A 14,670-nucleotide genomic window follows, 5' to 3' on the forward strand; every position below is an offset into this window, starting at 1 on the left:
CACTATATACAGAGCTCCTGTATATAATGTTACTGGTGATCACTGTATTACCTGTACACTAACACTATATACAGAGCTCCTGTATATAATGTCACTGGTGATCCCTGTATTACCTGCACACTATATACAGAGCTCCTGTGTATAATGTCACTGGTGATCCCTGTATTACCTGCACACTATATACAGAGCTCCTGTGTGTAATGTCACTGGTGATCACTGTATTACCTGTACACCAACACTATATACAGAGCTCCTGTGTATAATGTCAGTGATCACTGTATTAAATGTACACTAACACTATATACAGAGCTCCTGTGCATAATGTCACTGGTGATCCCTGTAATATCTGTACACTGACACTATATACAGAGCTCCCGTGCATAATGTCACTGGTGATCACTGTATTACCTGTACACTGACACTATATACAGAGCTCCTGTGTATAATGTCACTGGTGATCAGTGTATTACCTGTACACTGACACTATATACAGAGCTCCCGTGCATAATGTCACTGGTGATCCCTGTATTACCTGCACACTATATGCAGAGCTCCTGTGTATAATGTCACTGGTGATCACTGTATTACCTGTACACTAACACTATATACAGAGCTCCTGTATATAATGTTACTGGTGATCACTGTATTACCTGTACACTATATGCAGAGCTCCTGTGTATAATGTCACTGGTGATCACTGTATTACCTGTACACTGACACTGTATACAGAGCTCCTGTGTATAATGTCACTGGTGACCACTATTACCTGTACACTGACACTATATACAGAGCTCCCGTGCATAATGTCACTGGTGATCACTGTATTACCTGTACACTGACACTATATACAGAACTCCTGTGTATAATGTCACTGGTGATCAGTGTATTACCTGTACACTGACACTATATACAGAGCTCATGTCTATAATGTCACTGGTGATCACTGTATTACCTGTACACTGACACTATATACAGAGCTCCTGCATATAATGTTACTGGTGATCACTGTATTACCTGTACACTAACACTATATACAGAGCTCCTGTATATAATGTTACTGGTGATCACTGTATTACCTGTACACTGACACTATATACAGAGCTCCTGTGTATAATGTCACTGGTGATCACTGTATTACCTGTACACTGACACTATATACAGAGCTCCCGTGCATAATGTCACTGGTGATCACTGTATTACCTGTACACTAACACTATATACAGAGCTCCTGTGTATAATGTCACTGATGATCACTGTATTACATGTACACTGACACTATATACAGAGCTCCTGTGCATAATGTCACTGATGATCCCTGTATTATCTGTAATCCGACACTATATACAGAGCTCCCGTGCATAATGTCACTGGTGATCACTGTATTACCTGTACACTATACACTATATACAGAGCTCCTGTGAATAATGTCACTGGTGATCACTGTATTACCTGTACACTGACACTATATACAGAGCTCCTGTATATAATGTTACTGGTGATCACTGTATTACCTGTACACTAACACTATATACAGAGCTCCTGTATATAATGTTACTGGTGATCACTGTATTACCTGTACACTAACACTATATACAGAGCTCCTGTATATAATGTTACTGGTGATCACTGTATTACCTGTACACTAACACTATATACAGAGCTCCTGTATATAATGTTACTGGTGATCACTGTATTACCTGTACACTGACACTATATATAGAGCTCCTGTATATAATGTCACTGGTGATCCCTGTATTACCTGCACACTATATACAGAGCTCCTGTGTATAATGTCACTGGTGATCCCTCTATTACCTGTACACTGACCCTATATGCAGAGCTCCCGTGTATAATGTCACTGGTGATCCCTGTATTATCTGTACACTGACACTATATACAGAGCTCCCGTGCATAATGTCACTGGTGATCACTGTATTACCTGTACACTGACACTATATACAGAGCTCCTGTGTATAATGTCACTGGTGATCACTGTATTACCTGTACACTGACACTATATACAGAGCTCCTGTATATAATGTTACTGGTGATCACTGTATTACCTGTACACTGACACTATATACAGAGCTCTTGTGTATAATGTCACTGGTGATCACTGTATTACCTGTACACTGACACTATATACAGAGCTCCTGTGTATAATGTCACTGGTGATCACTGTATTACCTGTACACTATACACTATATACAGAGCTCCTGTGTATAATGTCACTGGTGATCACTGTATTACCTGAACACTCTATATAGAGCTCCTGTGTATAATGTCACTAGCGATCACTGTATTACCTATACACTGACACTATGTACAGAGCTCCTGTGTATAATGTCACTGGTGATCCCTCTATTACCTGTACACTGACCCTATATGCAGAGCTCCCATGTATAATGTCACTGGTGATCCCTGTATTATCTGTACACTGACACTATATACAGAGCTCCCGTGCATAATGTCACTGGTGATCACTGTATTACCTGTACACTATACACTATATACAGATCTCCTGTTTATAATGTCACTGGTGATCACTGTATTACCTGTACACTGACACTATACACAGAGCTCCCGTGCATAATGTCACTGGTGATCACTCTATTACCTGTACACTGACACTATATACAGAGCTCCTGTGTATAATGTCACTGGTGATCACTGTATTACCTGTACACTGACACTATATACAGTGCTCCTTTGTCTAATGTCACTGGTGTTCCTTGTATTACCTGTACACTGACACTATATACAGAGCTCCTGTGTATAATGTCATTGGTGATCACTGTATTACATGTATACTATGTACAGAGCTCCTGTGTATAATGTCACTGGTGATCACTGTATTACCTGTACACTATATACAGAGCTCCTGTGTATAATGTCACTGATGATCACTGTGTTACCTGTACACTATACACTATATAAAGAGCTCCTGTGTATGTCACTGGTGATCCCTGTATTACCTCTACACTGACACTATGTGCAGAGCTCCTGTGTATAATGTCACTGGTGATCCCTGTATTGCCTGTACACTGATACTATATACAGAGCTCCTTTGTATAATGTCACTGGTGATCACTATACTACCTGTACACTATACACTATATACAGATATCCTGTTTATAATGTCACTGGTGATCACTGTATTACCTGTACACTGACACTATATACAGAGCTCCCGTGCATAATGTCACTGGTGATCACTCTATTACCTGTACACTGACACTATATACAGAGCTCCTGTGTATAATGTCACTGGTGATCACTGTATTACCTGTACACTGACACTATATACAGTGCTCCTGTGTCTAATGGCACTGGTGTTCCTTGTATTACCTGTACACTGACACTATATACAGAGCTCCTGTGTATAATGTCACTGGTGATCACTGTATTACTTGTACACTATACACTATATACAGAGCTCCTGTGTATAATGTCACTGGTGATCACTGTATTACCTGTACACTGACACTATATACAGTGCTCCTGTGTCTAATGTCACTGGTGTTCCTTGTATTACCTGTACACTGACACTATATACAGAGCTCCTGTGTATAATGTCACTGGTGATCACTGTATTACCTGTACACTATATACAGAGCTCCTGTGTATAATGTCACTGATGATCACTGTGTTACCTGTACAATATACACTATATACAGAGCTCCTGTGTATAATGTCACTGGTGATCACTGTATTACCTGTACACTGACACTATATACAGAGCTCCTGTGTATAATGTCACCAGTGATCACTGTATTACCTGTACACTGACACTATATATAGAGCTCCTGTGTATAATGTCACTGGTGATCACTGTATTACTTGTACACTGACACTATATACAGAGCTCCTGTGTATAATGTCACTGGTGATCACTGTATTACCTGTACACTGACACTATATACAGAGCTCCTGTATATAATGTTACTGGTGATCACTGTATTACCTGTACACTGACACTATATACAGAGCTCCTGTGCATAATTTTACTGGTGATCACTGTATTACCCGTACACTGACACTATATACAGAGCTCCTGTATATAATGTCACTGGTGATCACTGTATTAACTGTACACTGACACTATATACAGAGCTCCTGTGTGCAATGACACTGGTGATCACTGTATTACCTGTACACTGACACTATATACAGAGCTCCCGTGCATAATGTCACTGGTGATCACTGTATTACCTGTACACTGACACTATATACAGAGCTCCTGTGTATAATGTCACTGGTGATCCCTGTATTACCTGTACACTGACACTACATACAGAGCTCCTGTGTATAATGTCACTGGTGATCACTGTATTACCTGTACACTGACACTATATACAGAGCTCCTGTGTATAATGTCACTGGTGATCCCTGTATTACCTCTACACTGACACTATGTGCAGAGCTCCTGAGTATAATGTCACTGGTGATCCCTGTATTATCTGTACACTATACACTATATACAGATCTCCTGTTTATAATGTCACTGGTGATCACTGTATTACCTGTACACTGACACTATATATAGAGCTCCCGTGTATAATGTCACTGGTGATCACTGTACTACCTGTACACTATACACTATATACAGATCTCCTGTTTATAATGTCACTGGTGATCACTGTATTACCTGTACACTGACACTATATACAGAGCTCCTTTGTATAATGTCACTGGTGATCACTGTACTACCTGTACACTATACACTATATACAGAGCTCCTGTGTATAATGTCACTGGTGATCACTGTATTACCTGTACACTGACACTATATACAGTGCTCCTGTGTCTAATGTCACTGGTGTTCCTTGTATTACCTGTACACTGACACTATATACAGAGCTCCTGTGTATAATGTCACTGGTGATCACTGTATTACTTGTACACTATACACTATATACAGAGCTCCTGTGTATAATGTCACTGGTGATCACTGTATTACCTGTACACTGACACTATATACAGTGCTCCTGTGTCTAATGTCACTGGTGTTCCTTGTATTACCTGTACACTGACACTATATACAGAGCTCCTGTGTATAATGTCACTGGTGATCACTGTATTACCTGTACACTATATACAGAGCTCCTGTGTATAATGTCACTGATGATCACTGTGTTACCTGTACACTATACACTATATACAGAGCTCCTGTGTATAATGTCACTGGTGATCACTGTATTACCTGTACACTGACACTATATACAGAGCTCCTGTGTATAATGTCACCAGTGATCACTGTATTACCTGTACACTGACACTATATATAGAGCTCCTGTGTATAATGTCACTGGTGATCACTGTATTACTTGTACACTGACACTATATACAGAGCTCCTGTGTATAATGTCACTGGTGATCACTGTATTACCTGTACACTGACTCTATATACAGAGCTCCTGTATATAATGTTACTGGTGATCACTGTATTACCTGTACACTGACACTATATACAGAGCTCCTGTGCATAATTTTACTGGTGATCACTGTATTACCCGTACACTGACACTATATACAGAGCTCTTGTGTATAATGTCACTGGTGATCACTGTATTACCTGTACACTGACACTATATACAGAGCTCCTGTGTACAATGACACTGGTGATCACTGTATTACCTGTACACTGACACTATATACAGAGCTCCCGTGCATAATGTCACTGGTGATCACTGTATTACCTGTACACTGACACTATATACAGAGCTCCTGTGTATAATGTCACTGGTGATCCCTGTATTACCTGTACACTGACACTACATACAGAGCTCCTGTGTATAATGTCACTGGTGATCACTGTATTACCTGTACACTGACACTATATACAGAGCTCCTGTGTACAATGTCACTGGTGATCCCTGTATTACCTCTACACTGACACTATGTGCAGAGCTCCTGAGTATAATGTCACTGGTGATCCCTGTATTATCTGTACACTATACACTATATACAGATCTCCTGTTTATAATGTCACTGGTGATCACTGTATTACCTGTACACTGACACTATATACAGAGCTCCTGTGTATAATGTCACTGGTGATCACTGTACTACCTGTACACTATACACTATATACAGATCTCCTGTTTATAATGTCACTGGTGATCACTGTATTACCTGTACACTGACACTATATACAGAGCTCCTTTGTATAATGTCACTGGTGATCACTGTACTACCTGTACACTATACACTATATACAGATCTCCTGTTTATAATGTCACTGGTGATCACTGTATTACCTGTACACTGACACTATATACAGAGCTCCCGTGTATAATGTCACTGGTGATCACTGTATTACCTGTACACTGACACTATATACAGTGCTCCTGTGTCTAATGTCACTGGTGTTCCTTGTATTACCTGTACACTGACACTATATACAGAGCTCCTGTGTATAATGTCACTGGTGTTCACTGTATTACTTGTACACTATACACTATATACAGAGCTCCTGTGTATAATGTCACTGGTGATCACTGTATTACCTGTACACTGACACTATATACAGAGCTCCTGTATATAATGTTACTGGTGATCACTGTATTACTTGTACACTATACACTATATACAGAGCTCCTGTGTATAATGTCACTGGTGATCACTGTATTACCTGTACACTGACACTATATACAGAGCTCCTGTGTATAATGTCACTGGTGATCACTGTATTACCTGTACACTATACACAGAGCTCCTGTGTATAATGTCACTGGTGATCAGTGTATTACCTGTACACTGACACTATATACAGAGCTCCTGTGCATAATTTTACTGGTGATCACTGTATTACCTGTACACTGACACTATATACAGAGCTCTTGTGTATAATGTCACTGGTGATCACTGTATTACCTGTACACTGACACTATATACAGAGCTCCCGTGCATAATGTCACTGGTGATCACTGTATTACCTGTACACTGACACTATATACAGAGCTCCTGTGTATAATGTCACTGGTGATCCCTGTATTACCTGTACACTGACAATACATACAGAGCTCCTGTGTATAATGTCACTGGTGATCACTGTATTACCTGTACACTGACACTATATACAGAGCTCCTGTATGTCACTGGTGATCCCTGTATTACCTCTACACTGACACTATGTGCAGAGCTCCTGTGTATAATGTCACTGGTGATCCCTGTATTGCCTGTACACTGATACTATATACAGAGCTCCTTTGTATAATGTCACTGGTGATCACTGTACTACCTGTACACTATACACTATATACAGATCTCCTGTTTATAATGTCACTGGTGATCACTGTATTACCTGTACACTGACACTATATACAGAGCTCCTGTGTATAATGTCACTGGTGATCACTGTATTACCTGTACACTGACACTATATACAGTGCTCCTGTGTCTAATGTCACTGGTGTTCCTTGTATTACCTGTACACTGACACTATATACAGAGCTCCTGTGTATAATGTCACTGGTGATCACTGTATTACCTGTACACTGACACTATATACAGAGCTCCTGTGTATAATGTCACTGGTAATCACTGTATTACCTGTACACTATATACAGAGCTCCTGTGTATAATGTCACTGATGATCACTGTGTTACCTGTACACTATACACTATATACAGAGCTTCTGTGTATAATGTCACTGGTGATCACTGTATTACCTGTACACTGACACTATATACAGAGCTCCTGTGTACAATGACACTGGTGATCACTGTATTACCTGTACACTGACACTATATACAGAGCTCCCGTGCATAATGTCACTGGTGATCACTGTATTACCTGTACACTGACACTATATACAGAGCTCCTGTGTATAATGTCACTGGTGATCCCTGTATTACCTGTACACTGACACTACATACAGAGCTCCTGTGTATAATGTCACTGGTGATCACTGTATTACCTGTACACTGACACTATATACAGAGCTCCTGTGTATAATGTCACTGGTGATCCCTGTATTACCTCTACACTGACACTATGTGCAGAGCTCCTGTGTATAATGTCACTGGTGATCCCTGTATTGCCTGTACACTGATACTATATACAGAGCTCCTTTGTATAATGTCACTGGTGATCACTGTACTACCTGTACACTATACACTATATACAGATCTCCTGTTTATAATGTCACTGGTGATCACTGTATTACCTGTACACTGACACTATATACAGAGCTCCTGTGTATAATGTCACTGGTGATCACTGTATTACCTGTACACTGACACTATATACAGAGCTCCTGTGTATAATGTCACTGGTGATCCCTGTATTACCTGTACACTGACACTACATACAGAGCTCCTGTGTATAATGTCACTGGTGATCACTGTATTATGTGTACACTGAGACTATATACAGAGCTCCTGTGTATATTGTCACTGGTGATCACTGTATTACTTGTACACTATACACTATATACAGAGCTCCTGTGTATAATGTCACTGGTGATCACTGTATTACTTGTACACTATACACTATATACAGAGTTTTTGTGTATAATGTCACTGGTGATGACTTTATTAATTGTATACTATACACTTTATACAGAGCTTCTGTCTATAATGTCCCTGGTGATCACTGTATTTCCTGTATACTATACACTAAATACAGAGCTGTATATAATGTTACTGGTGATCACTGTATTAAATATACACTGATACCATACAGAGCTCCTGTTTATAATGTCACTGGTTTTCCTTGTATTACCTGTACAGTGACACCATGTACAGAGCTCCTATGTATAATGTCACCGGTGATCCCAATATTACCTGTACGCTCACACTATGTACTGAGCTCCTGTGTATAATGTCACTAGTGTTCCTTGTATTACCTGTACACTATATACAGAGCTCCTGTGTATAATGTCACTGGTGATTACTGTATTACCTGTACACTCACACTATATACTGAGCTCCTGTGTATAATGTCACTGGTGATCCCAGTATTACCTGTACAGGATACACTATATACAGAGCTCCTGTGTATAATGTCAACGGTGATCCCTGTATTACCTGTACCCTGACACTATATACAGAGCTCCTGTGTATAATGTCAACGGTGATCCCTGTATTACCTGTACACTGTACACTATATACAGAGCTCCTTTGTATAATGTCACTGGTGATCCCTGTATTACCTGTACACTATACACTATACACAGAGCTCCTGTGTATAAGGATGAGTAGGGGGAGGAGGAGAACACATTGGCTTTTATATATCTAGAACACTTTAAGGGCCGGTACATCTGACAAGCATGGGGGAACTTAGGGCCAAACTATGCATCAGGTCCATAGGAGTCTAGTCATGACACTACAACTCCACCTCCCACTATTACACCCAACTGTGGAGTCACCGCAACCAGATGTTTATTTTCAGTAAGCCAGGGAGAACAGACTATTATCTATATGTTGACTTTTGAATTTATGTGTTTCTGGTTGGTCAAGAAAACAGACTTTTGCTTGTGTAAACCTCTAATATTGTCTTGTAGGTTGACAATTGATATAACATATTGTGCCCTTATCCTTGATGACTAGTGATGTTTGCTGATATGCTGATTACTATTGATGAGTGAATATACTCGTTACTCGAGATTTCTCGAGCACGCTCGGGTGTCCCCCGAGTATTTTTTAGTGCTCGGAGATTTAGTTTTTCTTGCTGCAAAACTTGCTTCTTGGTTGCCTGGTTGCTAGGGAATCCCCACATGTACTTATGCTGGCTAACAGATATAAATCATTCAGCTGCGCAAGAAAAACGAAATCTCCGAGCATTAAAAATACTCGGAGGACACCCGAGCGTGCTCGAGAAATCTCGAGTAACGAGTATATTCGCTCATCACTACTGATTACACATTCTCCAGGCTAGTCGGCTTGTTGACTTTTACAACAGAGGAGGAAAATCTATGTAAATAGATTACATAATCAAACAATTCGAGTTGGTCTTATCAGCATCACCTGTAAATACTGATTGACTGACACTTGTTAATTATAAAATTAGGTTACATGCCTCTGTACAGAGTGAGACAGAGATTCTGCCAAGAAATCTAAACATCCAAAAGACAAAGGACCAGAGACAGAGAGACAGCCAAGACATCCAGAGAGTCTCTACAGGACTGCAGCCAATACAACATGGCTCCAATACCGAGGGACACAGAATTATCATTCTACAGGATGCCAGCTTAGGGGACAACAGCACAGGCTGGAAGAATACAGGACTGCTACATTGAACATCACTGAACCATGGATATGTTTGGAGACAGCCAGGTTGTGACCCTCTGGTCACCTGGCCTTGTACTTAAATGGACTGTCATCTTCCTAAGTTTGTTGTTACCTCCTCTCTGTGTGCTTGCAATGGATGAGGCAGTAGGCCATGGAAGCTCTAAAGTCCCAGCTGCACTTATCCCGGCAAGTCAGCGGAAGGGTGAGACTCTGTAATGTGCACCATCTTGGGGTATTTTGCTGGGACTGCTCTACGTGTGATTTGCCTGTTTTGTGATTCAGTAAAGTATTGCCACACTGTTTTACCCTCAAACTGTGTTGTCTGAGTAGTGTTCTGACCACAGGGAAGGAGAGCGGGCGTTCGGTGGGACGATCCCTGATCAGCGCGGTTTTGGCTAGTGGACCGGGGCGCCTGCCAACCCCATGTCTCCACACCAACCAATGACAGATGTGGCCGCTGTCCGCAGGTCTTGTGTTACCTGGTTACAGAGGATGTCCTGGGCCTGATTTTCGTACTGTGAAATGGCGATAAACAGACGTTTTCTGAAAGACAAAACTGTGGTCTAGTGATAGATATAGTGGAGGCCACATTGATAATTGCCCAGCTCCCCCACACCCCGGAGTGGTAGCCACATTGGTAATCACCCAGCTCTCCCGCACCCTGGAGTGGTTGCCATATTGGTAATTGCCCAGCTCCCCCGCACACCGCAGTGGTGGCCATATTGGTAATCGCTCAGCTCCCACACACCCCAGAGTGCTGGCCATAATGGTAATCGCCCAGCTCCCCCACACCTCGGTGTGGTGGCCATATTGGTAATCGCTCCCAAGAACCCCAGAGTGGGTAATCGCTCCCCTGCACCCTGGAGTGGTGGCCATATAGGTAATAGCACCCCCCACACCCTGGAGTGGGGGCCATATAGGTAATCACTCCCCCGTGCACCGGAGTGGCGGACAAATTGGTAATCACTCCCCTGCACCCCGGAGTGGCAGCCATATAGGTAATCGTACCCCAGAGTGGTGGTCATATAGGTAATCGCTCCCCTGCACCCCGGAGTGGTGGCCATATAGGTAATCGCTCCCCCGCACCGAAGAGTGGCAGCAATATAGGTAATCGCTTCCCTGCACCCCGGAGTGGTGTCCATATAGGTAAACGCTCCCCCACACACCAGAGTGGTAGCCGTATAGGTAATTGCTTCCCTGCACCCCAGAGTGGTGGCCATATAGGTAATCGCTCCCCCGTACCCCGAAGTGGTGGCCAAATTGGTAATCGCTCCCCCACACCCCGGAGTGGAGTCCATATAGGTAATCGCTTCCCAGCACCCTAGAGTGGTGGTCATATAGGTAATCGCTCCCCCGCACCCCGGAGTGGTGGCCATATAGGTAATCGCTCCCCCGCACCGAAGAGTGGCAGCAATATAGGTAATCGCTTCCCTGCACCCCGGAGTGGTGTCCATATAGGTAAACGCTCCCCCACACACCAGAGTGGTGGCCGTATAGGTAATTGCTTCCCTGCACCCCGGAGTGGTGGCCGTATAGGTAATCTCTCCCCTGCACCCCAGAGTGGTGGCCATATAGGTAATCGCTCCCCCGTACCCCGAAGTGGTGGCCAAATTGGTAATCGCTCCCTCACACCCCGGAGTGGAGTCCATATAGGTAATCACTCCCCCACACCCCGAAGTGGTGGCCATATAGGTAATTGCTTCCCAGCACCCCGAAGTGGTGGCCATATGGGTAATCGCTCACCCGCACCTCGGAGTGGTGGCCAAATTGGTAATCGCTCCCCCACACCCCGGAGTGGAGTCCATATAGGTAATCGCTTCCCAGCACCCTGGAGTGGTGGTCATATAGGTAATCGCTCCCCCGCACCCCGGAGTGGTGGCCATATAGGTAATCGCTCCCCCGCACCGAAGAGTGGCAGCAATATAGGTAATCGCTTCCATGCACCCCGGAGTGGTGTCCATATAGGTAAACGCTCCCCCACACACCAGAGTGGTGGCCGTATAGGTAATTGCTTCCCTGCACCCCGGAGTGGTGGCCGTATAGGTAATCTCTCCCCTGCACCCCAGAGTGGTGGCCATATAGGTAATCGCTCCCCCGTACCCCGAAGTGGTGGCCAAATTGGTAATCGCTCCCCCACACCCCGGAGTGGAGTCCATATAGGTAATCACTCCCCCACACCCCGAAGTGGTGGCCATATAGGTAATTGCTTCCCAGCACCCCGAAGTGGTGGCCATATAGGTAATTGCTCCCCCGCACCCTAGAGTGATGGCTAAATTGGTATTCGCTCCCCCGCACCTTGGAGTGGTGGCCAAATTGGTAATCGCTCCCCTGCACCCCAGAGTGGCAGCCATATAGGTAATCGCTCCCAAGAACCCCAGAGTGGGTAATCGCTCCCCTGCACCCTGGAGTGGTGGCCATATAGGTAATAGCACCCCCCACACCCTGGAGTGGGGGCCATATAGGCAATCACTCCCCCAGGCCCCGGAGTGGCGGACAAATTGGTAATCGCTCCCCCGCACCCCAGAGTGGTGGCCATATAGGTAATCGCTCCCCTGCACCCCGGAGTGGTGGCCATATAGTTAATCGCTCCCCCACACACCAGTGTGGGGGCCATATAGGTAATCGCTCCCCCGCACCTTAGAGTGGCAGCAATATAGGTAATCGTTTCCCTGCACCCCGGAGTGGTGTCCATATAGGTAAACGCTCCCCCTCACACTGGAGTGGTGGCCGTATAGGTAATTGCTTCCCTGCACCCCGGAGTGGGGGCCGTATAGGTAATCGCTCCCCTGCACCCCAGAGTGGTGGCCATATAGGCAATCGGTCCTCTGCACCCAAGAGTGGGTAATCGCTACCCCGCACCCTGGAATGGTGGCCATATAGGTAATCGCACCCCCGTACCCCAGAGTGGTGGCCATATAGGTAATCGCTCCCCCGCATCCTGGAGTGATGGCCATATAGGTAATCACTCCCCCGTACCCCAGAGTGGTGGCCATATAGGTAATCGCTCCCCCGCATCCCGGAGTGGTGTCCATATAGGTAATCACTCACCCTCACCCCAGAGTGGTGTCCATATAGGTAATCGCTCCCCCGCATCCCGGAGTGGTGTCCATATAGGTAATCGCTCACCCTCACCCCAGAGTGGTGTCCATATAGGTAATCGCTCACCCTCACCCCAGAGTGGTGTCCATATAGGTAATTGCTCACCCTCACCCCAGAGTGGTGTCCATATAGGTAATCGCTCCCTCGTACCCCGGAGTGGTGTCCATATAGATTATTGCTCTCCCTCACCCCAGAGTGGTGTCCATATAGGTAATTGCTCACCCTCACCCCAGAGTGGTGGCCATATAGGCAATCGGTCCTCTGCACCCAAGAGTGGGTAATCGCTACCCCGCACCCTGGAGTGGTGGCCATATAGGTAATCGCACCCCCGTACCCCAGAGTGGTGGCCATATAGGTAATCGCTCCCCCGCATCCTGGAGTGATGGCCATATAGGTAATCACTCCCCCGTACCCCAGAGTGGTGGCCATATAGGTAATCGCTCCCCCGCATCCCGGAGTGGTGTCCATATAGGTAATCGCTCACCCTCACCCCAGAGTGGTGTCCATATAGGTAATCGCTCCCCCGCATCCCGGAGTGGTGTCCATATAGGTAATCGCTCACCCTCACCCCAGAGTGGTGTCCATATAGGTAATCGCTCACCCTCACCCCAGAGTGGTGTCCATATAGGTAATTGCTCACCCTCACCCCAGAGTGGTGTCCATATAGGTAATCGCTCCCTCGTACCCCGGAGTGGTGTCCATATAGATTATTGCTCTCCCTCACCCCAGAGTGGTGTCCATATAGGTAATCGCTCACCCTCACCCCAGAGTGGTGTCCATATAGGTAATCGCTCACCCTCACCCCAGAGTGGTGTCCATATAGGTAATTGCTCACCCTCACCCCAGAGTGGTGTCCATATAGGTAATCGCTCCCTCGTACCCCGGAGTGGTGTCCATATAGATTATTGCTCTCCCTCACCCCAGAGTGGTGTCCATATAGGTAATCGCTCACCCTCACCCCAGAGTGGTGTCCATATAGGTAATTGCTTTCCCGCATCCCGTAGTTGTGACCATATAGGTAATTGCTCCCCGGAGTGGTGGCCATATAGGTAATTGCTCACCCTCATCCCAGAGTTGTGTCCATATAGGTAATCGCTCACCTTCACGCCAGAATGGTGTCCATATACTGTAGATAATCGCTACCCCGCATCCCGAAGTGGTGGCCATATGGGTAAAGGCTCCCCAGCACCTCAGAGTGGTGTCCATATAGGTAATCGCTCCCCACACCCCGGAGTGGTGTCCATATAGGTAATCTCTCCCCCGCATCCCGGAGTGGTGACCATGCTAGTTACTACCAAGCTTTCCTGCCACAGGCAGAACCTAATAATGTTCCGAC

General features: G+C 44.8%; 1 protein-coding gene across 1 annotated transcript in view; it reads right to left on the reverse strand.

Annotated features, from left to right (window-relative positions):
• Positions 1 to 14,670, reverse strand: part of PIK3C2G (phosphatidylinositol-4-phosphate 3-kinase catalytic subunit type 2 gamma) — a 215,001-nt gene that overhangs the window by 106,798 nt on the left and 93,533 nt on the right. The window contains exon 9 of the mRNA XM_077267271.1: positions 10,715 to 10,778. Coding sequence (XP_077123386.1) covers positions 10,715 to 10,778 — 64 coding nt within the window. The remainder of the gene's footprint in view (positions 1 to 10,714; positions 10,779 to 14,670) is intronic.

Source organism: Ranitomeya variabilis, chromosome 5 (genome assembly GCF_051348905.1).
Source record: "Ranitomeya variabilis isolate aRanVar5 chromosome 5, aRanVar5.hap1, whole genome shotgun sequence".
Lineage (NCBI taxonomy): Eukaryota > Metazoa > Chordata > Amphibia > Anura > Dendrobatidae > Ranitomeya > Ranitomeya variabilis.